Genomic DNA, 26,539 nt, shown 5'->3' with positions numbered 1-26,539 from the left:
CGAACAGTGAAACAACTTCGTTCTTTTCTCGGTTTTGTTGTCTTTCTTCGGAAATCTGTACGGGAGTACTCTCAGCTCACACTACCGATGACCGACTTATTGAAAGGTCGTGGATGTAAGTCCAATCAGCCTGTCACTTGGAATAACGATTTGGATATGGCCTTTAGACTTTTGAAAGATAAAGTCAAGGAAGCACCTATCTTAGCATTGCCTGATCCTAGTCGGCCTTATGTTCTTGAAATTGATGCCAGTGACTATGCTATCGGGGCTACTTTATTTCAAGATGGTAGACCGGTTGCTTTTGAAAGTAAAAAGCTAGACGACACTCAATCTCGTTGGCCAACCCTTGAGAAGGAGCTTTATGCTGTGATTCATGCTCTCAAGGTTTGGAGACATTATTTATATGGCTCCAAGTTTGTGGTATTGACTGATCATCAGTCAATCAAGTATGTGTGTGATGCGGATGATTTGAGAGGCAGGAAAGCTCGTTGGGCAGAGTTAATGCAAGATTTTGATTTTGAGATCCGTTATCGGAAAGGGTCCATGAATAGTATGGCAGATGCGCTTAGTCGAATTAGAGAGGTGAATACTTTGTCGTTCACCGAGATTTCTACTGACTTATTTCAGTCATTGAGAGGGCTTTGCAGGACTGATAGTTATTTTGGTCCATTTTGGCAGAAGATCCAGGACGGGAGCTCATTGATTGACCAAGACTCGGTGACTGCGCAGTCTACCATTCAGGCTGCAGGAGGTCAGTGGATGATTCGGAATGGTTTCCTATTTCGTAATGACAAAATTTGTGTACCACAGATCCCGGATATTAGGTCCAAGATTCTGGGGGAGTGTCACGACGCCCCTTCTGCTGGACACCCTGGGGTACAGACGACGCTATCATTAGTGAAACACACTTTTTATTGGCCGAAGATGAAAGGGTATGTAGAAGATTATGTTCTCAAATGTCAGATTTGTCAGGCAAATAAAGCTGAACGCTTTAGACAGGCTGGGTTGTTGCATCCTTTGCAAATCCCAGGTAATAAGTGGGAAAGTATTTCCATGGATTTTATTACCGGATTGCCAAGAACACATCAAGGCCACGATTCTATTTGGGTTGTGGTAGATCGCTTGACAAAGATGGCTAGATTTTTACCGACCCGGAAGACTATTACAGCTACGCAATTAGCTCGGCAGTTTATCGAGCAATTGTTTAGACTGTACGGGTTACCGCAGGACATAGTCAGTGATAGGAACTCTAAGTTTACGAGTGAATTTTGGAAACTTGTTTTTGAGAAGTTGGAAACAACTTTGAATTTGAGTTCCTCAGATCATCTGATGGCCAGACTGAAAGAGTGAATCAGGTTTTGGAGGATATGCTTCGAGCGTATGTATCCAAAAGACAAAGTTCATGGGAGGATTATCTTCCTATGTTAGAATTTGCATATAACAGTACTAAGCATACGAGTACAGGGTTTAGTCCTTTCATGCTTATGTATGGTTTTCAACCAAGATTACCTGTTACAGTAGGATTCTTAGGACTTCAGCATGATGCAGCACGTGATTTTTTGCAAGATATGCAGGAAATGTTACAAGTTGCGAAGGAATCTATTAGAAGTGCTCAAGACCGAGACAGGTTTTATTCTAATAGACATCGTTCACCTAGAGAGTTCTCTGAAGGAACGATGGTGTATTTGCGAGTTCCGAAAGATTCCGAGACTTTACGGACAGGTAGATCTCCGAAATTATCCCCTAGATACTGTGGACCATTTCGTGTTACACGACGGATTGGTTCAGTTGCATATGAATTGGATTTGCCTTCTCATGTGAAAGTTCATCCTGTATTTCATGTCAGTAGACTTAAGGAAGTACTGGGTGGAGCAGATCAGTTAGTTACTCCTCAAGAAATTATAGATGTCCAGGACATGACATTTGTTCCGCACGAACCTGAAAAGATTCTTGGCTTTCGTGAACGAAGATTGCGTCATACGCTTATCACGGAATACAAGATCAAGTGGAAGGATCGTGTTGAGGAGGACGCTACATGGGAGACATTGACTTCTCTTCAGAGAGATTACCCTGGCTTTTTAGTGAGCTCAGGAGTGAGCTCTTAGAGGAAGGGGAGTATGTCATGTGCACAGTGTGTATCTACCGTGTGCTATACGCATGCAAGACTAGTTTCGAGGCTTGGGGAAGCTTGGAACTAGGCAGGTTGATTGACGAGTTGAGTTAGGGAAATACTAACGGGCGGGCACCCAAGTGTGGACGCCCGATGACCGGCCAAGAGCCTATAAAAGGGTGGCCAAGGTTAGTTATTGGATATAGAGAGTCTCGCGAGTTTGTGAGAGCTCTATGGTCTTGGAGCCTGGATCTAGTGCAGACGTGCACCTGCTTTATGCAGCCGAGGCCGGCAGCAATCTCGAGGCCCGCGAGGGCAGCTTCTTGGCGGTATGGGACATCGCGAGGAGGAGAATGGTCGGTATGTCAACCTAGTTAGCTCAGCTCGTGGCTCGGTGGGGATAGCCAAGACTGTGGGCTCGCCCACGGCTGTCATGGTTGGGAGGTGAGTCAAGCCTGCACTCCCTTGCTTGTTTGTTTGTTTGTTTGTTTGCAGGATTCGACTTTCGAACCAAGATCGATCACGAGGGGATCCGTGGGGATTTGACAGTTTCTCTAAAAAAAAGCAACTTGCATGATTTTCTTTTAGAAACTTTATTGAAAATAGCAACTTGTGCTTTCCTCTCCGTGGTGGCCTGTGCGGAAAGTGCTCTGCAGTCCCTGTGTCCATACCCGAACACACGCGCATATGCATGTGGATGTTTTAACTGCTCGGTCTGCAGACTGTTCTGTCTGCTGGCCGCCCTGGTCCACTCTCTCCCACTTCACTGCTGCACATCATCAGCCCTGTTGCTGCATGGTAGGAAGCTGGCATATCATGATACCCGTCTGCTGCCAACAACCTAGCTTCTGTGCGCAGGGTGTTACAGCCCTCTGCCACAGTTTCAGGGCTTCAAATCATCATCCCCTTGCCTACACATAAGTAACATGTGTCAAGAGTAGCCTCTTGAGCATAAAATGCAGCCCATGTGGGAGTTAAACCAGAGAGGTGCTAGGGTTTCGTAAGGGTTCTTCTGCACATCTGCAATGCGCATATTCCTCCTCTCAGAGTCCACATACAGCCATGGCAGCAACCCTAGAAAGCATACTTCCTTACGAGACAAGAACTAGCCATGGTGCTGAGAAAAATAACTGGGAATCTTGAGGTGAAATAAACCATGAAAGACATGCAAACCTTTGTAGACTCCGTGTTTAGGTGGCTCTGATGCCAAGTGTGTTGGTATTGAGAGCTTCGTATGTGTGAACCAGTCCTTGTATGTTCTTATGTGTCCAATGAGTGGATAGGATACGTGTGCTACATGTCATTAGTGTGTGTGTGTGTTGACATGTGTCTTGTATATGTGTCAAAAGATAAGGCTACTCACAAGCCTACAAAAAGCATTGTACTTGGTGAACTTTGAACACATCTAATCTACCTATTATTGAGTCTTGCAAAATCATTGGCTTTGTACTCTCCCACCTCTCTGTCTACACAGGACTCTCTCTCTCTCTCCCTCTCTCTCTCTCTCTCTCTCCAATCATGGACACCTTCCATCCTCCATGACCCACCATTGGTATCAGAGCCTGTCTCCTCTTTTCCTTGTGCTTGGCTCAGCTCACCCCTACCGGCAGGGCTATCAACGAACTCCCCCAAAAGTGGTGGTGCATGTTAGAATTAGTGCATCTCTGTGTATCTGGGCAAAGCCTATTTTTGGGGATTTTATGTACTATTTCTTGTTTAGTTGCTCGTGGACCTGTTGGCCTGTTTTAGAGTAGTCGGCCAGGCCATATACTCACTATGTAAGGAGTCCTCCCCATTGCTCACTTCAACCAATCCATTCCTTGCACAAGCTCAACATTCTCTTGCTGGCTATTGCCATTGTAAAGCTTCAAGCTATTATAAAAGGTGATCTTGTCCCCACAAGCTCTCTCTACTCTCACTCTCTAGTTTTGTTTATGCTTCCGCCTGTGCATTCTCCAACACGGTATCTTCGCTTAGGTTCTGACTGCTCCATCTCTGCATTCAGCTTGCCATTTTCTTCATATGTGCCTTGTGTTTTTTTCCATAGCTCCTCCTAGGTGCAGATCAGTCCCAAACAGTGCCTGCGTTTCACTATTCTGCTGCATTTTCTGGTCTAGCCAGCCCCCTCCTTGTTGTCGGCCAGTGTTCTTGGCTGCGTTTTGTTCTACAGAGGCAAGCTATGAAGTTTCTTGGCTGCGTTTTCTTCTACAGAGGCAAGGGTTGGAGTTTTGGCTGTGTTTTCTACTCTGGCATCAGTTGTTGGTGAGTTCTTTTGCATGTGGTGTTGCCAGACAAGTGGCACTACATCTCCTTCTTCCTCCATGAGTCCCTGCCCTTCCGGTAGGAGGTGATCTTGTCCACAAGCTCTCTCTATTCTCTCTACTCTCTCTCTAGTTTTGTTTATGCTTCCGCCTGTGCATTCTCCAAGAGTGCAAATGGGCGGCGGTGGTGGCTGGCCAACGATGCTGTGAAGGTCCAGCTGGTGGTCGCAGATGGGAGACGGGCTCGGCTCTGGTCAAGGTAGTTTCAAACGTACGAAACCGCATGAGTTTAGTACGTGGTATAGAACATTGTGGACGGATAAAGTACGTCAAAAACGTTACATACTTTACAATGTTAAAATCATATATATGTGTGTGTTTGTGTGTGAGAGATTGGCAAGAAAGCTCGAAGTCTATATCTAATATCCTTTGATAGACAAGGAGTGATGTGTCAACACATGTTACATTCTAGCATTTCAGCCTATCTAAGAATTTCAAAATTAGCACTCACAACATAAACAATGTCTAGACATACCCAAATACACCATGATTGGAATTTGTAGTTCTCTTCCACATTGCTCGTCCCATACCTAACAGTCCCGCTGCTCTTTGAATATGCCATGTCAGTAGCAGTCATTTAGGGCTTTTTCAAAAATCAGGTGAAATTGTTTGATGACCTTGTTTACATCACTCTTAGCATTTCTTTTTCATGGCACCATTAGTAGCTGCAATTGACAGATTCTCTGGCACCAGGTTCCCTACATGGCAAACCAAGATGCAGCTCCTACTAATGCGAGAGGGAGTATGGGAAATAGTCTCGAGAGATGATAAAGACTTGGGAAACACTGAACTAGACAAAAAAAAGGTGAGGTGGCAGCGCAATGAGAGGGCCATCGCTTTGATCGGCTTAAGTCTTGCAGATTACTTGGTGCATCACATAGATTTCAAATCCATAGCCAAGCTAATCTGGGCAAAACTGGAAGGTATCTTTATTAACAAAATCACTATATCTTAAGGCCTTCCTGAAGCTCAAGTTTTACAATCTTAAAATAAACGAAAATTGATCATCTAGCCAAGTTTGGGTCAATAACCCCAACAACTTGCTAAGCCCCAAATGTGAACTTGAGGACGAAGACAAGGTGGTTGTACTCATTGAGAGTACGCGAGGGGTCATTGGATTTGAGCGGACTTTGGAAATCCTTTGTGTGGAAGCTACGAGCTTTGGAAGATCTAGTGGCTTTGCTTCTTGAGAAGGATAGAAGAAACAAAGGAGAACAGCAAGCCATCACCAGTCTTGACTATGACAAAGCTTTTGTAGGAGCACAAAAATGGAGGAGTAATAGGAAGATTCAATGCAGGTACTGCAAAAGGATGGGGCAGAAGGAAGCGAACTGCTTCAAAAAGCTGGAAAAAGAGCAAGAAAAGCATCATGCAAATCTCACAACTGAAGATGAGGTGGCACCGATTGAAGAAGAAGAAATAGCTGCAGCAACAACCCAAGTCCCCCTCAATGAGGAAGAATATGACTGGGTATTCTAGTTGTTTTTATGTGTGTGAGTGTCAAGAAGGGTTCTCTGCCCGAGATGTCCTGTGAAAAAGATTTGTAATAAGTGTATTTTTGTGTCTTGATGTTATAAGAGGCTTCGTGATGTCTTTTATCCCTGTTAGGAGCTGGGGGGGTGAGGAAGAGATGGCCTTGTTGCTTCGATCACTTGCTGATTGGAGGATTAGCATGGCACATGAGGTGTGCATGGCTAGATTGCTCCCTTGCAGCATGTGATGGAGTTAGAAGGTAGTTGCTCCCTTTGCATGTTGGGTCTCACCACCTTCGTCCCGAAGGGGGGTTTGTTGGGTATTCAAAGGTTTGTATGTGTGAAAATGTCCTTGTATGTGTTTATGTATCTGTGTGTGTGAACCCACTCTTATGAATGGATAGGATAAGTGTGCCACATGCCATTAGTGTGTGTGTGTGTGTTGACATGTGTCGTGTGTATGTGTCAAAAGATAAGGCTACTCACAAGCCTACAAAAAGCATTGTATTTGGTGAACTTTGAACGCATCTAATCTACCTATCATTGAGTCGTGCAAAATCATTGGCTTTGTACTCTCACCCTCTCTGTCTACACAGTACTATGTCTCTCTCCTCTCTACAGTCATGGCCACCTTCCATCCTCCATGACCAATCATTGGTATCAGAGCCCATCTCTTCTTTCCCCTGTGCCTTGTGGGTCTTATTGTTGATTGACCTAAGCTGAGCATGTCTCCCATTTGCGACCGCCAGCTGAACCTTCGCAATGCTGCCAACTAGCCATCACTGCCGCCCATTTGCGCCACCGCTTCTGGTAGAGCTCATGATAGTCCTATCGGAGGGGCGGGCGGGGGGGGGAGCTGAGCCGAGCCGAGCCGCGTGCTCAGTCCGTGGGGCTCTGAGCTGAGCCGTATGCTCAGCCAGCTGGGTATACATGGGGGGCAATTTTTCGGCGTGGACCTCTTTGCCCGCGCAGCAGTCCGTGATCCGCGCCCACCTCTTCACTCGTTGCCGCCTACTCTTCCCCCGCACCGGCAAGTTGGCTGCACCTGCTCAGCTTGACGTGCAGCTTTTGCACACCGCCTAAATGTGCCGTCTGCAGTTCTCTTCCGCACTGCTCGTGTGTGAACCCACTCTTATGGGTGGATAGGATAAGTGTATGTGTGTGTGTGTTGACATGTGTCCTGTTTTTGTGTCAAAAGATAAGGCTACTCACAAGCCTACAAAAAGCATTGTACTTGGTGAACTTTGAACATATCTAATCTATCTGTCATTGAGTCGTGAAAAATCATTGACTCTGTACTCTCTCACTCTCTCTGTCTACACATTAATCTCTCTCTCGCCCCCTTTCTACAATCATGGCCACCTTCCATCCTCCATGACCCATTAAAGTGTAATAGGCCTCCCATTCTTGTCTAACCAAGATCTCCTAAACACAGTCCAAAACAAGATTAGACAAAACCAAATAAAAGGGGAGCAGACAATCTCACCACCTATCGTAGGATCAATACCTCGATCCGCCAGGGCCTAAGGCTCCACTCCACGATACATGCCAGTTAGCATTGGCGTCCCATACCACCCCAGTGCCTGCCCACGAGGACCCTCGATAAGACTGTTTGTGATATGTCATGTATGTGGCAGGAGTAGAAACACTAGTCCAGGCACAGATAGTGCATTGCACGATGGACTACACAATAATAACCCAAGGCATCATTTATATAGTGATAGGTGTCACTATAAATAGGTAACTCGCTATAGGTAGTTATTATTATTATACAGTAGGAAAATGGCATGTTTAATTGTCCTGGAGGTCTTTAGCTTCAGTCCCAAAACTCACCTACAAAACTGTGGCACGAAATTTGCATAATAATGAGCTGTAAATGACGTATACAAGTTTGGAGGGCAAATTTGGGGACACAGACAGACGAATTAGGTCAGGGTTTGCTCTACAAAAGTTTTTTACTCTAAATAATTTACATTTACAAGTCTCTTATACATACTTTCTTCTAATTCTAACTCTAAACGACGCCCACAAAACAGCAGATATCAGTCTCGAGCACTAAAAGTAAGAATTCTTATTGTTTCAAAAAGCATCCACATAAGAACCTAGACTCATATATACATTCTAATCTCTAAAGATATGAAGTTTGTAAAAAATTATTTCAATTCCAAAACTGAACCATTACATGGGCAATCCATCCTTGACAGAGGCCATGCACTGGTTTCCCATGTCTAGAGTCTAGACGCCTCTGAACACTGCTTGTGTAATAGCTCACAATAAAAGAAAGTTTTAAAAATTTCAATTCCAAAACTGAACCGTTACATGGGCAATCCATCCCTCACAGAGGCCATGCACCGGTTTCCCATGTCTAGACACCTTTGAACACTGCTTGGATAATAGCTCACAATAAAAGGAACCAGGTTCAAGTGTGAAACAAAGGAACCTATTTACAACTCAATCGCATGTGGAAGTTAATATAAATCACTATGCATCTCAATTCTGATGGCAAACATTGATTTATCAAATGCATCGTAAGCAATATTTTGAAGCCTTTGAGACCTATTGCAGGGCTTTAGCATAGACTAAAATTAATAGTCACTATGTATGATCCAGCGGGTTGCAGAAGCCATTCATCCTGCACGGCCGGGATGGTATGAGGAGCTTTATGCAGTTCAAATGGATGTTGGAATGAAGTCATATGAGACACAGGTGAGCTTTTGGAAATGTTCTCACTCTTCACATTTTTTGCATGATATATATAGCATAATGCTTATTGAAAGTGGCCAAGTGTATTTATCAAATTTAATGGGCTTTAACAAGATGTCAGGCTACAAGGCTCAGCTCTTCAACAGCCTAGACAACAAGGCACAAAATTTTCTGGAATTAGGTATTGGCACTGGTCCCAACGTCAAGTACTACACAAATAGACCTGAAATGAGCATCATAGGTGTAGATCCTAATCAACACATGGAGAAGTATGCCCGAGCTGCAGCTTCTGCTGCTGGTTTGCGGGATTCTCAGTTCAAGTTTGTTCAAGCGGTAAGTTTACTTTAATTATACTTCCGAGCATTTATCATGCACATTGCTTTCTTTTGGACCAGCATTGTCTTTCAGTGTTGCTTGCTAGAAGCTTGCTTGCTTGGCAGTAAAGATGTTGCTTTTATATTGTAGCAGTAACCCAGAGTGTAATCTTATTCATGCTTAATGAGCATAGTGCTTACATTGAAATCAGGCAAAATGCAAAGAGGGGTACATTGCCAATGGTGATCTTGACCAGCATAATATATGGATGCATTCTGGTTATGAATCACACACCATCTCAAAGTATATTTAGGTGGCTTGGATTAGGTCCTGAGTCCCATTTAGTGGTACAAGGTGATACAGCAGTTGGCACAGGTGCCAAGTTAATTTTCTTCTCTTTTTCCTGTTTATCTTTTTTTTTTTTTTTTTGTAGTGTTGAACACTTGTACCACAACCCATTTAATGAGGGGAGTTATCATTTCTTGATGCGGAGGTCCTGGGCCTGCCCTCCTTGGCCAGTCACACTGGCTATACCATAGGATACTGAACCATAGTGATATGTTAGTTGTAGTGGGGTCTACTGCTGACTTGGCTGCTGGGTGGTGTCTGCAGAGTTGCCGTGTGCCATCTGCCATCCTTGAACCTTCTGTCCGCTATCTTTATTCATCAGAACCATGCTGGCTAGCCCCGTACATCATTAGAAATTTTAGAAATTTTCCTGTTTTCGTGTGTGTGTGTGTGTGTGTTTTGCGGGCGGTTGGGGGGGGGTGGGGCAGGAAGGTAGTTAGAAAGATTAGGTACGGTACATACCAACTTCTGTACAATACAACTACGGGAATGTACATATTAAGGTAAGGTATATTAAGTACACCACTTTTTTCCTAGTTTGAATAGTATAAATAAAAAATATGCTATATTCAAAAGATTATCTATAAATAATATGTATGGGATGCATGGATGAGGCATAAGAGCTGCCTAATTAGGTCTATGACAAACAGGATCTCATAGAAGCCTGTACATTTTTACGCAATGTGTACGGAATGCTCCATATGGTATGTGAGCGGTGTGCAAAGTACCTTATGGATCATGGGCTTAGGTATGGGTATGGAATGCAACTTTTTTTTTGTTCGGGTGGAGTGGGGGCGCAAGAAGTCTTGTGGTGCTTGCCAAGGCGAGACTTTGCCAAATTACTCATTTTCCCTCAAGCGTATCACCGCCTAGGTGGGGTTGAGAGCGTCCGAAACAGTGGAGCCCTCTGAAGGATAGAATTCTGTCGTGGGAGAAACTGTGGCTCAATGAAGAGTAGGATGCCAACTGTGTGTGCCAAAGTAGAGGATTCAAGACTCCTGGGAGGCCGATTGTAGGCATATGCTCACTTATGGTAGTGCTATGTGTGAACAGGGCTTAACCAAGGGCACTTTTTCCCATGTGGTTTTTCCCCTTGGACATCAAATGTGAAAGGACACTCTAACATATAATATTTTGTACTTCTATATTATATGGATGTGGCACACATGCAAGGGTTGACGGATGTGGCACACATGCAAGGGTTGACTTGCATTTTGTGGATACTCGCCTTCACAAGCAGATCATTGGCGGATTCATAATGCTTTCCATGTCAGTCTCTTGAAGAGATATGTTGGTCCTGAGCCGGTGGAGCCGGTTATGGAAGATCAACCCGAGGTTGATGAGCTGGAAGAGGTATTGCAGCCTGAGCAGATTGTTTTTCACAAGGAGTGGAAAGCTGCTAGAGGAAGGCTTGTCCGTAAGTACCTTGTGAAGTTCAGGAACTATCCAGCACTTGATGCGAAGTGGATGGATGAGGCATATTTTAAAGACTATCCAGATCTTCTTGCGGCCTACTTGGAAGCTTTTCAGGTGTGGGCAACTGATTAGAAGCTGGGGGGAATGCCACCACTTCTCTGGCAGACGTCTGAAATGATGTCATGATTGAATACATGTGGAAGGGCTCCATGGAAGGATTGGCATCCTGGTGTGAGTTCCTGGCATGATTTATGAACTCATGGAAGGGTGGTAACCCTGGTGAGTGACTCTGGACTCATGGAAGGGTGGTTACCTTGGTAAGTACTTTTTGGTTGTGTGTGGATGGCGCCTGTGAACGGGCTAGTTGGATATACAAGATGTAAGTTGGGAGATTTTATCCACTATGTTTGTGCACGAGCATATGTATGTGAGTTGCACATGCGTGGATGACTTGTTTTTGATGCCTGGACATTGCTTGGTATTTTGCGTGGGAATGTCCACGGGCACCGAGGACGCTTGGACAACCCGTGGATACGCGTGTGCACACCTGTTTGGGACTTGTATGGTTTCCTTATGTGTTTTGCAGGTGGTAAGTGTGCACACTTAACCTAATTTATTCATTATTTCATGTTACTAAGGTTTATTGGGTGCAGGGTTCACATTCACTTAAAGTGTGGGCAGACACACTTATAATTTTATAAGTGAGTTCACATCAGGGTGGACTATTTTTAATGAACCAAGGCAAAATATGAGAGATGGGCACCCGGGCACTCCCAAAAAGCTCCACGAGTTGCTATTCTGGGTTTGGGAGGGCCAAAGTGGGCAAGCCCTGACTTGTAGAGCACTCAACTGGAAATCGTGGGCTGTTAGGAGCTGTGTGGACAGGAAAAACAGCAAGTTTACTCATATGCATGAGCTACAGGTGGAATACATGCGAAGTACAAGGGACCCAGGGCTGGCTGGCTGGCTGGCTGGCTGCTATTTCTCTCTCTACAGGGCAGACGACCTCATCTACAGGGGCTGTAGGCTAATCGATTTGGCTCCAGGAGCTTGTGCATGGCTGTTGGGACTGTTTTTGGGCTTGTCTGCTGAGAATAGGGCTTGGACGGAGTGAGCAAAGCCTCCACAGGAGCTGGCCGACTGTTATAAGGGCCATTATTGGTTGTTTTTACAGGTTTGCAGGAGGTTTCTCACGACGAAACTTGAGCAAACATGTCCCTAGGGCCTGGACAAGTACCAGGCTTGGGGATGTGATCTGGTGGAACCTGTGGGTGGCCAGTGAGCCAAAACCATGGCTGGTTACTGTTTTGCAAGTTTGGGACAGCTTTTGTTAGAGGGTTGGTGACCGCTCTATCAAAGTAGAGGAGTGGTTGGTGATCACTCTACCGTGGTTGGTGACCAAGGGTGTTCTACAGGAGCGGTTGGTGATCTCTCAACCTTGGTTGGTGACCGAGGGTGTTGCAACCAATAGGAGTGGTTGGTGACCGCTCGACCTTGGTTGGTGATCGAGGAGTTGCAGGTAATGTGCTTACTTATGTTTCCACAGCTGGATAAATCTGGTGTCGGCTGGATGAGTGTGTAACTTCAGCCCCTAGTGCTGTGTCATGTGCAAGTTGGTTTATGTTTGCAAGATTTATATGCTCATGTAATGTTTCACATGAGAGCATCAGACTTGATTCAGACATTGGATATTGGTGCTAGCGCGGTGCGAGACACTTGTGGGTCATCCTCGTGGTGAGCTTGGCATCAGAGAGCTTGTGCCTTGACACCGACTTCAGCCCGACCTCGACATTGGCACTCTTGTTTGATATTGTATGCATTTGTTGTATTGGTTGTGGCTTGGAAGAGCCCGTGGATTGTTCCCCAAAAGGGGGTAGGGCCTGTTCCTCGCTCAGCGTGGTGTACTGTGTGAAACCCCTATACCCATCTCTTTCCCCCTTCTCTCTCTCTCTATCTATATCTCTTGGACACGTGGTTGAATCTATCACACTGCACGCTCCGTTGGGCTTGCAGTCCTAGGAGGAGGCTTCTTTAGAACCGAACGATGAGTGTGAATGAGATGCATGTGTGCACATCTTAGTTTTTTTCATTTCTTGGATTGAGCACACATCTAGGGTGGAGTGTGTTCCATAGGACATCGATACGTACAAGTGCCGAGCAATATTGATGGATACATATTTGATGCAGTGTTTTTGAAGAGTATTGTTCTTGGTTCTGCTTTTTTCCTTTACGGTGCATTGGAGCCAGTGCAAGTAGTTCTTGTGCTCCATATAGTCAATGCATTAGTGGCTTGAGTTTGGATAGCAAAGTTTTGCTAGGACATTCTTTGGAGCGTTCTTCTCATTGGCTACGAGAGGATACTTAGTGGTCTGCAGGTGTCTTTTCATGGACAATTGTGTTGGAGTGGAGATCAAGATAGCAACACACACAGATGCAACAAGCAAGGAGAGAGATAGAAGCACAACACTGAAAGTAGATTAATGAGAATGAGTGAAGTACAAGTGAAGTGACATCATAAGGTCAATTACACGCATAAAAGTGTGTACATAAGCTTGGGGGAAAAAACTTCCTAAAGAGGGAAAAATTGTCCTGGCCCATTATTAGCCTACATCCACACATCACTATCATATAAATGGCTACAAATCTCCCTTGTAGTCATGATGTAAATATGTATAGTGATCATTTGGCTGATCAATCCCCAAATGACAATAAGCCCAAAGCTTTGCAAAAAGCTTGGAACTTCTCTCGTGACAGAGCCTTTGTGAACATATCAGCCACATTGTTGTGCTTAGAGACCTAAGCGAGGCTAATCTCTCTTGCAATGAGCCTTCCCTGACATAATGGTGGTGCACCTCAATGTGCTTTGTGCGAGCATGAAACATTGGGTTCCTTGCACCGGGTAATGCACTCTGGCTATCAGTGAAGATGGAGGTTGGGGACTACTGTCCAACATAAGATCTGCCAAAAGGTGTGTGAGCTATACACACTCCATAGTCTCTGTAAAAGCTGCCGTGTACTTAGCGTCACAACTCGAAGTGGCCACTGACATGAATGAATCACCATGACATACATGAATCACCAAGGTGAAAGTAAAACTTGCTCTAATACCCAATTGTTGGAGTGGAGATTAAGGTAGCAACACACACAGAGATGGAGCAAGCAAGGAGAAAGAAACTTTTATTAACGTCTTTAAAAGACCACTAGGGTTCATGAGACAAAACAGGTGTTACAAAGTAGTGTTACACTGATCTTCGTAAAACAGAAAAATAGAACATTGGAAAAAGACTACTAGCTACAAATACAAGTAGCACGATGACCCAAGGTCCAAGGAACATCAAGCTAGGGTGGCTGGTTTAGAGGTCTCATCATCATCCCGAGGAACTGTGTAAAGGGCATCAATGTCCACATGTCGGCCCAGTAGGTCTTGGGCACCCAGCTCACTGCATCTGAACCGCCTGGTCTACAGTAACCCCAAGGAAACGGAGAGGCTCTTGTGTGCACTGTCTAACTCGTTTGAGAGGTGGGGGTTCCTGGGTGGGTTCCTCTCTCAGGCAGCAGCGAGAGGCTGGGAGAGAAAGCACGTGATCCGAGGTTGCGAGGTATTTGTGCCCGGACACTGTCGGCATGATGCAAGTGCTGGTCCCTGTGTCTACGCAACTCTAGAAGGTAGAGCCTTTCAGAATGCACACCATTCTCCACTCCGCCTTCCCATACAATCTGGCCTGTTTCTTTGTCCCCGGCAGAGCAATTGAATGCTTCTCAAACTCCACCCAGAAGCTAGTCTTGCAAACCTCATGCACTAACAATAGATAAAAACCAAGTGGGGGGACGTAAAGAACACGAGAGGAATGCTTCCCCCCTTTGCCATCGAGAATGATCTCTATCCTGTCCTCACTGTGAATCGGTATAGTGGAATCGTCGCCAATAAAAATGCGACTTGACTGCCGTTTAAGATCGCCTCCTCCTCAAAGAAGATGAAGCATCTATGTCCAAAATCTCCAAGTGCACAAAGGCTAGAGTCTTTACAGCTGAAGCTGAAGAATCAACACTCTTCGCGGTACTCTGCTTAGGACATTTTCGCCAATAGTGGCCTTTCTCGCCACAATCGTTACAGGTCCGCTCGGCCTTCAATTTATCACGGTCTGAGTCGGGGCTTCTTCTCAGAAGACTTCTCGAATGAAGAATTCCCTTTACCCTTGTTGTTGTTACGGCCTTTTGATCGCTGCCCAGTCAAGGCCTTAGAGCCTCCGTCCTGTGGAGGGTTCGTAAAACGTTCTTCCTGGTCCAAGACCATAGGCACAAGCTCCTCCCATGTGATGGTGCTGAGTCTGCCACTGGTGATCAATGAGGAGTACTGAGAGGGCAAATGAGACAACAAAGTGATGGCCATGTCCTCTGAAGATATCTCCTTCCCAGCTTGAAGAACCTCGTGCTGAAGAGCCTGCAACTTGTTGATGTGCTCCCGCATTGTCGAAGACTTTGCAAGATTCATCATCCGCATCTGCACTTCCAAGGAGATCCGCTTCATGGGTGATACCCTGTTATACAGAGAAGCCAAATGTTGCCAAATCCCTCTGGCCAACGTCATATGTTTTATATGATTAATCACCTGTGGTGTGCAATTAAGGAAGATGAAAGAATGCACACAGGCATTGACACGATCCCACAACTGTGCCTGAGTCTCCCATTCTTTTCGAGTAGAGGGTAAAAGCTCCCCGTCCTCGAACTCCAACCATGGAACACCAACCACAATGAAATCAGCCAAGTCATAAGACTCCAAGACAGACACCATCATTACCTTCCATATGCCGTAGTTGTTCTCGTCCAACTGTCGATCCACCGGGAATTTGGGGAGAGTAGGGATCTTCACGTGCTTCTCAACCATCTCAAGCAAGTCTGCCATCTCAAGGGTTCATGAGGTCTTGTGAAGGGAGGGTGGGTGGGAAAAAAGATGAAGAAGAGGCTGCAAATAGTATGCAAGGTGGCTGTCCAACTGTGATGGTTGCCTTCTCCCCGATCTCCAAGTCCCGAACAGCCCAAGCAATCTCCAATCAGCACCACGAATCAGTAAACCCTCAAGGTCCCACTGTCTCCAAGCTTCAAGCCATTTGGGGCTCTGATACCATGTCAGAATGCACAAGGGAAATGAGAGACAACTGCTGTACAAAGCAAAACACAGAATAGAGAGGCAGAGAGAGAAGCTGTATAAACTCTGCTCTATACACAAGATCCGATACACAAGATACGAAAGGTGTGGGGGCAAGGCCATCTATATATATGGCCCTAGGCTGTTGGTCATCCAGCCCAAAACAGGCCGAAAGCAGCCCCAACTGCTCACGACTAGGAAAAACACAGTTGGCCAACACTGAGTGAAGTCGGGTAGCAACACGTCCAGTCGGCCAGCACATGACAGCCCTCCACGACCCAGAAAAATGGAAAAAATACATGGAAAAATAGGGAAAAATGGAGATACACCTAACTGGGCGGGCACACCTGTCACCATTTGGCCACCCAATTGGTCCACCCATGCTTTCTTATCATGTATGTACATTGGACTGGTGTCCATGGCAATTGTTTATGCCGGGGATTGATGCCACTCATGTGATACTGTAGACTTGGCTTTCCGTTGGGACTTGTACCTCCGTGTACATGCCCGGAAATGCTTGGTGGATTGGTGTTCCATTGGGTTTGGTACCTCGTGTACTTGCCTGGAGCACGTCTATTTTGGTATAGTCTCATGAACGGGGATTGTCCATACCAATGTTGCATTGCATAGCATCTTTATGTGCTTGCTTGCAATTGAAATTGCATGCTGTTTTCATGCTTGCTTGACCAATGTGTAGTTCCGGGTAAGGGGACGCCCGCCTGTGAACTGTGCGTGTGAAACAGTCTGCTGACATGGTTGTGTGGCATGTGAACAGGTGGTAAGTATTACCCAATCTAGGCTCAAATAGCCCTTAGGACTTAGCCAATATTTATAAGTGAGTGCGTTCCCACTTCAATAAAGTTTTTCCAAGCTCTCCATAGCCTTACCCAACTTGCTAGGGTGTTTTCCAAGCTTCCAAGAGTGTTTCCAAATGCTAATCACTCTCCTACACACTCTCAATGACTGAAATTCAGCAAAACAGCTCTCTTTATTGCTGTAATTTCTGGTCTTTTTGTTGAAAACCCTAATTTCAGCTCTCCTTTCTCAAGTTGAACCATAGGGGAAGCTTTCTCAAGGTTCCCTTTATCCTCTTGAAGACTTTTGTTGCGAAGAAAGACGACAAATCAAAGATCTCAACACTCCAAGGACTTCCATCGCGAAGACTTTCACTGTCATCGACTCTACTTGCTATTGGTAAGCTTTTATGCTTAAATATGGGAGCAAGTAGCAGGAGGGAGGAATCGGATTACAAGATCACATACCCTATGTAGTGTTCTCTTGTTCTACGTGCTCTCTTGCTGCAGATTGGTGCTACCATGTGTTGGTGGAACAATAGAGAGCAGATGGTAGGGAACATGGGCACTTGAGAGAGAGTGTGGGTTGCAAGTCTACATCGACAACCACTTGTTTGCAATACTGTATTCATATGCATTGGTATGGAAATCTGGTCAAAAATGCCCATGACACTATGTACTTGATTCTCCCAAGATCAATATACTTTATTTGAGGGAGGGGTCGACCGTTCTGGCTCATTGTGTGTGTCGTCAATTCAGCAATTTACTTCTTGTATTTGAGCAAGTGTCCATCAAATCTTAGTGTATTTAAGTGTATTGATTAGCATTGTGTTCAACCAAGCTATATTGGTATCAGAGCATACGGTTCTCTTTCACTTCTATCGTGAGAGACGATCACCGTGAACACTAGCTATCTCTACTCTTAGAACATTATGGACAGCCATATAATGAAGGAGATGCTAATACAAGAGGCAGGGACAATGAAATGCATGCCTCCAATGCTTTACAGGATGAGCAAACTCATGTGGTGCACAGTAGGGAACATGAGTATGTGGGACAGTCGTCCCGTGGCAAAGAAAAGATGCAGGAAGAAGAGTCCAGAGTCTTGAGGGCTGAACTTACTCGTATGCAAGCTCTTCTCCATGCACAAGAAGAAGAATTGAATCTCTATCGCCGCGAGGATCCATTGATACATGGCCGTTTGAAGGCCAAGAAAGCTGAATCTTATATGGATCATGCTATGGCAATGATTGCTCAAGAGTTGCACATGCAACCGAGGGATGCAGCACGTGCATACTTGGCTCGTACCGAGGATGCCTATGCAGAAAAGGCCATGTTTTGGAATCCCGAGAAGTGCCCAAACAAGAACTTATGTCTTAGAGGATGAATCTCCATGCTATGGGAGAGGAACAATCAGTGACTTCACGCCATGCAGGAACACCTTATGTAGCCCGTGAAGGATACAATGTTTATGGCAGTGGTCAAAATGTATGTCAAATGCCATTGCCGGCTGAAAATGTACATGCACAACACATGCAACATGGGCTGCAATTTTCTGTTGGTGCAGGTATTCCACGTATCTCTCATGCCACTCATGCCTTTGAGTGTGCTCGTGAGGGAGAAGTTATGGCTGAAAATGTATCAATGCATGTTGAGGGGTCAGCCATGCCTCATGCTTACAGGGCACATGTATCTATGCCTTATGCATCACCTTTTGGTCCAAAAATGATGCGAGTCATAGGGGCTGTCCCAATGGACAAACATGGGGGAAAACATGTTGAGATGCACACACATGCATCGAAGTCTCGTGACTTCAAAGCCGGAGACAAATCTGTGAAGTTTGACACATATCATGGGGAATATGATGCATCAAAGGCACTTGCTTTTACTGCCCAGTTTGATATTGCTTTCAGTGATGAGGATTTCACTGAGAAATCCATGATCCGGCATGTAAGCATGTTCATGAAAGGCACTGCTGCCCATTGGTGGCTCACGGAGAGCTCTCACCGAATCCTGTTAGATCATGGGAAGAGTTCAAGGAGAGGTTCTATGCTCAATTCTTGCCTCCCAATGCATTGAATGAGATAACAATGAAGTGGGATTGGGTAAAGCAAAATGAGGGAGAATCGGTAAATGCATATGTACAAAAGTTTTGGAAAGTGCTTTTGGAGGTGTCTCCATTTATGCATGTCACTGAGGCGGAAAGGAAGAGAAGGTTTCAATCGGGATTGCAACCCGTGTACAAAGCGGGACTACAAATGTATCGTGGTCATACCTTACACCAATTGTAACGCGCGGAAGCTCTGGGTAGTCTCCTTTCAGCCCTAAACACTCTTGAAAACCTTCTGATGCAGAAAAGCACCATCTGATGCAAAAACGCAGGTAGAGAGAGAGTAGAGAGAGTGAGTGAGAAGTGCTGGAAATTCAGTATATACTATGGTACAAAAAGGTACAGATCTTTGCAGCCCTTGGCTGCCCTCTTGAAAAGGTGATAACACACCCAAAACTGCCCTAGACTAGGACTCCTAATGACTCACACCCCTAGTGGGTGGAATGAATAAAACATAGAGCAAAGGTGCCTTTATATAGGCCTTGGAGCATGTGGGAAACTGGCCGACTGCTGGTCGGCCAGTTATTAATTCATAAAATCAATTTAATGCTGCCGACTGTGTCTTCTGGATGCGCCTGCTGCCAGCACCTTCTGTCCTACAGCCGACAGCCCTTTGGTACTGCTGATGTCATCCTCCATGCAGCCGACAGCCCTTCTGATCCATGCTTTGCTCCAAGTCCTGCTCCATGTCCATCTTCTACTGGTTCATAGTCTTTATCTGCTTGTCCCTTCTGGATTTAGTCTTGAGAAAGTCCATGGCATTGCTGATGCACATGACATCCCCCTCTGCTAAACTTGATGACGGGAATCCAACCTGCTCTTGGATGACTGTCATCATCCCAATCCTGTTCCGAAGTCCCTCTGTCATCATCCATCCCTGGCAAACCTTTTTTCTCTGAAAATCCGGTCTGTTCTCCAAACCACTCTGTCTCTGATGAAGATCTATGCATCTGGTCTTCCTCTAGTCCACAATCCATTCCTGCCCTGGCTCTGAACACCGTCTTGGTCTGCGTTCCTGGAACTGAGTCTGGCACTCTCACATCACCCTTGGAGGATCAACCTCCCTTGGGACCGTTCCCTTAGAACCCATCTGGCTCACGGAACTGCCATCCCCATCTGGCACTGTGGAACACCACCAACAAACCTCCTGGGAGTTCTTCCCGATCTGTGTTCCCGCCTTGGGCTTCGAATCCGTGTACTTTCCTGTACCTTGGACCTGTACACCATCATCTGGGACTGAATCAGTGTTTAGGTTTGCAGAGCCTGATGCTCTGATACCAATGTAACGCGCGGAAGCTCTGGGTAGTCTCCTTTCAGCCCTAAACACTCTTGAAAACCTTCTGATGCAGAAAAGCACCATCTGATGCAAAAACGCAGGTAGAGAGAGAGTAGAGAGAGTGAGTGAGAAGTGCTGGAAATTCAGTATATACTATGGTACAAAAAGGTACAGATCTTTGCAGCCCTTGGCTGCCCTTTTGAAAAGGTGATAACACACCCAAAACTGCCCTAGACTAGGAGTCCTAATGACTCACACCCCTAGTGGGTGGAATGAATAAAACATAGAGCAAAGGTGCCTTTATATAGGCCTTGGAGCATGTGGGAAACTGGCCGACTGCTGGTCGGCCAGTTATTAATTCATAAAATCAATTTAATGCTGCCGACTGTGTCTTCTGGATGCGCCTGCTGCCAACACCTTCTGTCCTACAGCCGACAGCCCTTTGGTACTGCTAATGTCATCCTCCATGCAGCCGACAGCCCTTCTGATCCATGCTTTGCTCCAAGTCCTGCTCCATGTCCATCTTCTACTGGTTCATAGTCTTTATCTGCTTGCCCCTTCTGGATTTAGTCTTGAGAAAGTCCATGGCATTGCTGATGCACATGACACCAATTAATCGAGCAATTGGAACTCAAATTGAGTCGATCCAATAAGGCTAAACCCTCATGTCAAGGCAAAGAGAGGGCTGTCCAAAACTTGCAAAATGATGGACAGCCACCTAAAAAGGACCAAACCAAGATAAAAATGATCCAAAGGCTGAAAATAACACTACCAAGAAGCGTCCCTTCAAACTGAGAGACTATGGTCTCACTTCGGAACAGAAAAAGCAATATATGAGTGAGGGGAAATGCTTTACTTGTGGTAGCACCGAGCATATTGTAAAGGCATGCCCAAACAAGAAGAAGCATGATAATGCAAATGCATCAAAGCCTAATGTGCATATGGTTCCGGATGTGCATGGCAACACGTCACATGATAGCAAAGATAGGGTTGTATGTAAAGCTTGGGGACAGCTCAAAGATCAGCCCGCTTTGTTCATATTTGATGATTGTGCATCTGAAAATTTCATATCCACTCAGATGGCAGCTGCTTTGGGTATTGAAGTGGAGGACATGGGTCCTCAAATTGCACCAGGAACTGCCTTTGTTGGTAGAGAAGTGCAGGTCATGCCTATTTTTGGCAAGTTGCGCATACACATTCAAGGCTATGTGGATCATGAGGATTTTCTTGTGGCGCCTTTGAATGGCTTTGATGTATTGCTTGGAAAGCCTTGGCATACACGTATTGATCCGTGCAAGGCTTACAAGACCAACAGGATCACTTTCTTGCATAAAGGCCGAGAATATGTAATTGATACTAGTGAAGAGGGTGATACCATTCCCCTTGTATCTCATGTACAAACTAAGAAAGTAATGAAAAAGAGTGTTTTTGCGTACTTGATTTTTGTACGAGATCATGTTGAGGAAAATAATGTACATGTAAACACTCTTAGTAATGATAGGCTGAAATTTTTGCAAGAGCACAATGATTGTTTTGCTGATGAGTTACCACCTGTACGACTGGAAGATCATCGCATTGATCTTGTGCCGGGTAGCTCACCGCCTAATAGGCCAGCCTATCGTGTAAGTGCATCCCAAAAAGAGAAGATCATGAAGCAAGTGAATGAGCTTCTTGAGAAGGGTTTGGTTCAGCCAAGCTCTTCCCCGTATTGTTCACCTGTTCTCTTGGTTTAAAAGAAGGATGGATCCTTTCGTATGTGTGTGGATTATAGAGCTTTGAATAAGCTTACCATCAAGAATCGGTTTCCGATTCCACGCATAGACGACATCCTTGAAAGGTTGGATGGATCGGCATGCTTTAGCCGAATTGATCTCAAGAGTGGGTATCATCAAGTGCGTGTAGTGTCTGAAGATGTACACAAAATTGCTTTCAGGACAGCATTTGGGCTTTATGAGTATGTTGTTATGTCTTTTGGTCTTACAAATGCCCCGGCTACATTCAATAGAATGATGGATCGCATATTCCGTGGGTACAGGAAGTTTACCGGTGTCCTCTTTGATGACATCCTAGTCTTCTTGAAGACAGAAGAAGAGCATAAAGCTCATTTGCGTATTGTTTTTGAAGAGCTCCATAAGCATAAACTCTTCATAAATGCAAAGAAGAGTGAGTTCTTCTTGTCAGAGATACATTATCTTGGGCATATTGTGTCCAAAGATGGGGTGCGGATGGATGCTGCAAAGATTGATGCAATTCGGAATTGGCCCGAATGGAGTTGGGTGCATGAGATCCGTAGTTTTCTTGGATTATGCTCTTACTACCGCAGGTTCATTCGGCACTTTGCATGGATTGCTTCTCCTTTACATGATTTGACAAAGAAGAAGGCCGTGTTCAAATGGACTTATATAGAGAGAGATGCATTCCTCAAATTGAAAGATGCAACTACTCATGGTCCAGTGTTGATCATTCCGGATTTTTAAAAGCCTTTTTGTGTGGAATGTGATGCATCTGGAAATTGCATAGGAGCTGTCCTTAATCAAGAGGGACATGCCGTGGCTTATGAGAGTCGTAGATTGCATGATGCAGAGCTCTCTCTTGGCATTTATGAGAAAGAGCTCTTGGCTGTAATTCATGCACTTACTATATGGAAACATTACCTTCTTGGGGCTGATTTCACTGTGAAGACAGAACACCAGAGTTTGAGGTATTTTCTTACTCAAACTAAGTTGTCAGAGAAGCAATTGAGGATGGCCAATTTCCTCTCTATGTTTTATTTTCAGATCTTGCACACCCCCGGGAAAGAAGAATGTAGTGGCCGATGCATTGTCACGAAAGCCGTATGTAGCAGCTATCTCGGTTGCCTCTCATGGGGACTTGTCTACCATGCGTGATATGTATCATACGGATGCTGATTTTGCCACTATTTGGGTTGATTTGATGGCTGGTCATGCACATGCCTCATGAAAGATAATTGCCTATGTGTGGTGTCTGACATGAGGCAAAAGGTTCTGGAGGAGTACCATGCTCCTCCATATGCTGGTCATAGAGGCGTAATGCCTACTACGCACATGATTGAGCGGTATTTCTTTTGGCCAGGTATGTGGAAGAACATAGAGGCACATGTACATGCATGTATCACCTGTCAAAAGGTCAAATTTGATAGGCAAAAGGCACCAGGTTTGCTTCAGCCATTGCCTATTCCCACGTAGCCATGGGAAAGTATTACAATGGATTTCATTATGGACTTGCCACGTACCCAACAGGGTAATGATGCAATTTGGACAATTGTGGACAGGTTTAGCAATCAAGCTCATTTTTTGCCGGTCAAAAAGACCATCAAAGTTGAGCATATGGTTAAAATATATCTTGCACAAGTGTTCAAACATCATGGAATGCCGAAGTTCATTGTGGGGGATAGAGATCCCAGGACTACAAGTCTCTTTTGGCGGGCCTTATTTGATAATATGGGCACCAAATTGGACTTCTCATCAGCTTATCACCCTCAAACGGATGGGCAAAGTGAGGCTGCAAATTCAGCCGTGTTGGATCTCTTGAAATGTTATGTGGCAGATCAAAAGTCTTCTTGGGAGAAGTACTTACCGCTTGTGGAATTTGCATATAACAACACGGTGCATGCATTTACGAGAAAGGCCTGTTTGAGATTGTTTATGGTAAGGTATAACGGGAGGCGGACGCGTGTATTGGAATCGTATAAATGTGAACAAGATTCTGAGCACTTAACACTTGAGCATTACAACCACAAAGCTGAAAATGACAGTACACCACATAAAGGGGCCGATGATAGGCTGACCCCCCCCCCCCCCCCTTTAGGTTATATTACCAAAAGAGTCTGCAAAGTACAAGATTACGGGTGCCTGGGGATTCACCACCAGCCTGCACCTGATTCTTCCAAATACATTATGAATGAATACATTTCAAACAAGAGAATCTGTAGGTACAAGCACCCTACACACAGGTACATCCGCCCTGCACAAGCCCCTTCACAGGTACATCCGCCCTGCACAAGAGTATCACAATCCTCACAGGTACTCCGCCCTGCACAAGATGTAAATGGATCTTTAGGCCCTGTTTCCACGCGAGAAACTGATCCAGAAACCTGTGTTCTCCGCGAGCAAGTGTCTCCAATGCTTGCCCTAAGCACCTGCTATACCAAGAATCCTTGAGACACATCCATGCTCACATATTCCATTGCTGTCCAGCCTGTTTTGTGCAATAACAAGTCTAAAACAGCAACTTTCTGTCGCGAGAAATCCACCTGTAAAGGGTCCTACAGCCCTGTGGAGGTCCCTAGAGCTGTCCTGTACTGTCCAAGTTGACTTTGGACACCTGTAACCAGCCCAAAACTCGCAATAACCAGAAATTGCAGGTCTGAAATTTACCAACCAGCCCTTTAGAAGAGTGTGGGGATCGTTGTCCAAGCTTGTGTGAGTCCGGGAAGCAAGCAACCAGCCATGTAGCAACTCCCAAAGCTCCAACTAGCTCTCCAATATGTTGAATAATGAGTAAAACAGCCCAAAAGGGCCTCTTGAGGGAGGCGCCTTTTTCAGGTGCCACCTCATGGGCCTGGTGGGTACACATACTGGCTGACATGTGTCCCTATAAGGTGTCCAGGTAGGTGTCCAGCCCATAGTGCTCCATTTGTCCTGTTTGTATAAGTTTAGGTCCAACCAAATGGGAAATGGCCATAAGCTGTCCGGACTTCATTAATTTTGGTCCAACCAAATGCGAACGCATTATAAGTTGTCCGGCCACTTATTAATGAGTGTGGACCTGCAAACCAATAAACCTTAGTAGTAAATAAAGTAAGCTGTAAATTGAGTGTGGACGCACTTACCACCTGCAAAATCCATAAGCCCACAGTTTTAGGCCCAAACAGGAGTGCACACACGTGTCTACAAGGTGCCTGGGCGTCCCTGGTCCCTCGGACTTCACAAGCCAAAATAACAAGCATTGTCCAGGCAGCAAGACAATGTCACACAAAGTAAAATAAAGTTATGGCATGCATCATTTATGCATTGTGCACATGTAAACTTGGAGAACCATCTATCATCATTCTTGTACTTGAAAATATTCCGCCTGCCATCATAACACACCATGTGTGCATGGCCGGAATCCACACGGGCACCGCCCGAAAGTCCACAAATGTCCTGCCATGTCCTTGGACTCATATGCATCCACTCATATGATCCATACTACCCAAGTATAATACATACATGCATCTGCATGTTTCTAGGCCTGACACGCATCCGCATGTCCCTAGAATATAGGGATTTGTGACATTCCCCTCGGCTTCTAATCAGTTGACCACCGCAACTAAAAAGCCTCCAGATAGGCCTTCAAAAGATCTGGGTAATCCTCGAAGTGGGCCTCATCCATCCATTTCGCATCCAAAGCTGAATAATTCTTGAACTTCACAAGGTACATACGAACAAGTTTGCCTCCCGCAAGCTTTCGTTCCTTGTGAAAAACAATTTGTTCAGGTTGAAGAATCTCTTCCAGCTCATCCACCTCGGGTGGGTCTTCCAAAACCGGCTCAAACGGTGTCGGTCCCACATAAGGCCTCAATAGGCTCACATGAAAAGCATTATGCATGTTCCAATGATCTGGGAGTACAAGCCGAAATGCAATATCATTGATCTTCTCCAAGATCTGAAAAGGTCCATAGAACCTATTGGAAAGCTTAGGGTACTTTCCCTCTTTCCCTGGCCTCTTCCGAAGGCGTGCCTTTTCAAATTTCAGCAAGACCCAATCATCTTGTTTGAATTGTACATCCCTTCTATGCTTATCAGCTGCCTTTTTATTCTTGGTTTGAGACCTCTCTATGGCTGTCCGTACTTGTGCAAATGCAGTATCCAAGTCTCTGACATACTCATCTGCTGCAAAAATCTCATCCTTTGTACGAAGGATGGATAATCTCAAAGGGCGCCTTGCCCGTAGAAGTATGTACCGTATTGTTGTAGGCAAACTCCACAAGTGGTAAATACTTCTCCCAATCCGATTTGCGGTCGGAAACATAAGATTTCAGCAAGTCGAGGACAGCTGAATTTGCTATTTCACTTTGCCCATCTGTCTGTGGATGGTAAGCTGATGAGAAGTTCAGCTTTGTACCCATATTGTCAAACAATGCGCGCCAAAATAAGCTTGTGGTTCTAGGATCTCTATCCCCCACAATAGTATTAGGCATGCCATGGTGTTTGAATATCTATGCCAAAAATATCTTAGCCATATGATCTGGCTTTATTGTCTTGCGCACGGGAATGAAATGTGCTTGCTTGCTAAACCTGTCAATGATGGTCCAAATAGCATCATTTCCCTGTGGCGTCCTTGGCAAATCCATAATGAAATCCATAGCAGTGCTTTCCCATGGTTCATATGGTATAGGCAAAGGCTGAAGCAATCCAGGTGCTTTATGTCGATCAAACTTGACCTTTTGACATACCATACATTCACGTACATATGCTTCAATATCCTTGCGAATATCTGGCCAAAAGAAATACCTCTCCAAAGCTT

The 26,539-nt window shown here is 45.2% G+C and overlaps 1 protein-coding gene across 1 annotated transcript in view; it reads left to right on the top strand.

Moving 5' to 3' along the window:
- The window catches only part of LOC147612769 (uncharacterized), a 91,650-nt gene that overhangs the window by 34,115 nt on the left and 30,996 nt on the right, over nucleotides 1–26,539 (top strand). Inside the window, exons 2-3 of the mRNA XM_086783343.1 lie at nucleotides 8,514–8,609; nucleotides 8,721–8,939. Coding sequence (XP_086639469.1) covers nucleotides 8,514–8,609; nucleotides 8,721–8,939 — 315 coding nt within the window. The remainder of the gene's footprint in view (nucleotides 1–8,513; nucleotides 8,610–8,720; nucleotides 8,940–26,539) is intronic.

The sequence above is a fragment of the Cibotium barometz genome, chromosome 45 (genome assembly GCF_041138505.1).
Source record: "Cibotium barometz isolate CiBa-2024 chromosome 45, ASM4113850v1, whole genome shotgun sequence".
In the NCBI taxonomy this organism is placed as follows: domain Eukaryota; kingdom Viridiplantae; phylum Streptophyta; class Polypodiopsida; order Cyatheales; family Cibotiaceae; genus Cibotium; species Cibotium barometz.
This window is presented reverse-complemented; position numbering and strand designations above follow the sequence as displayed.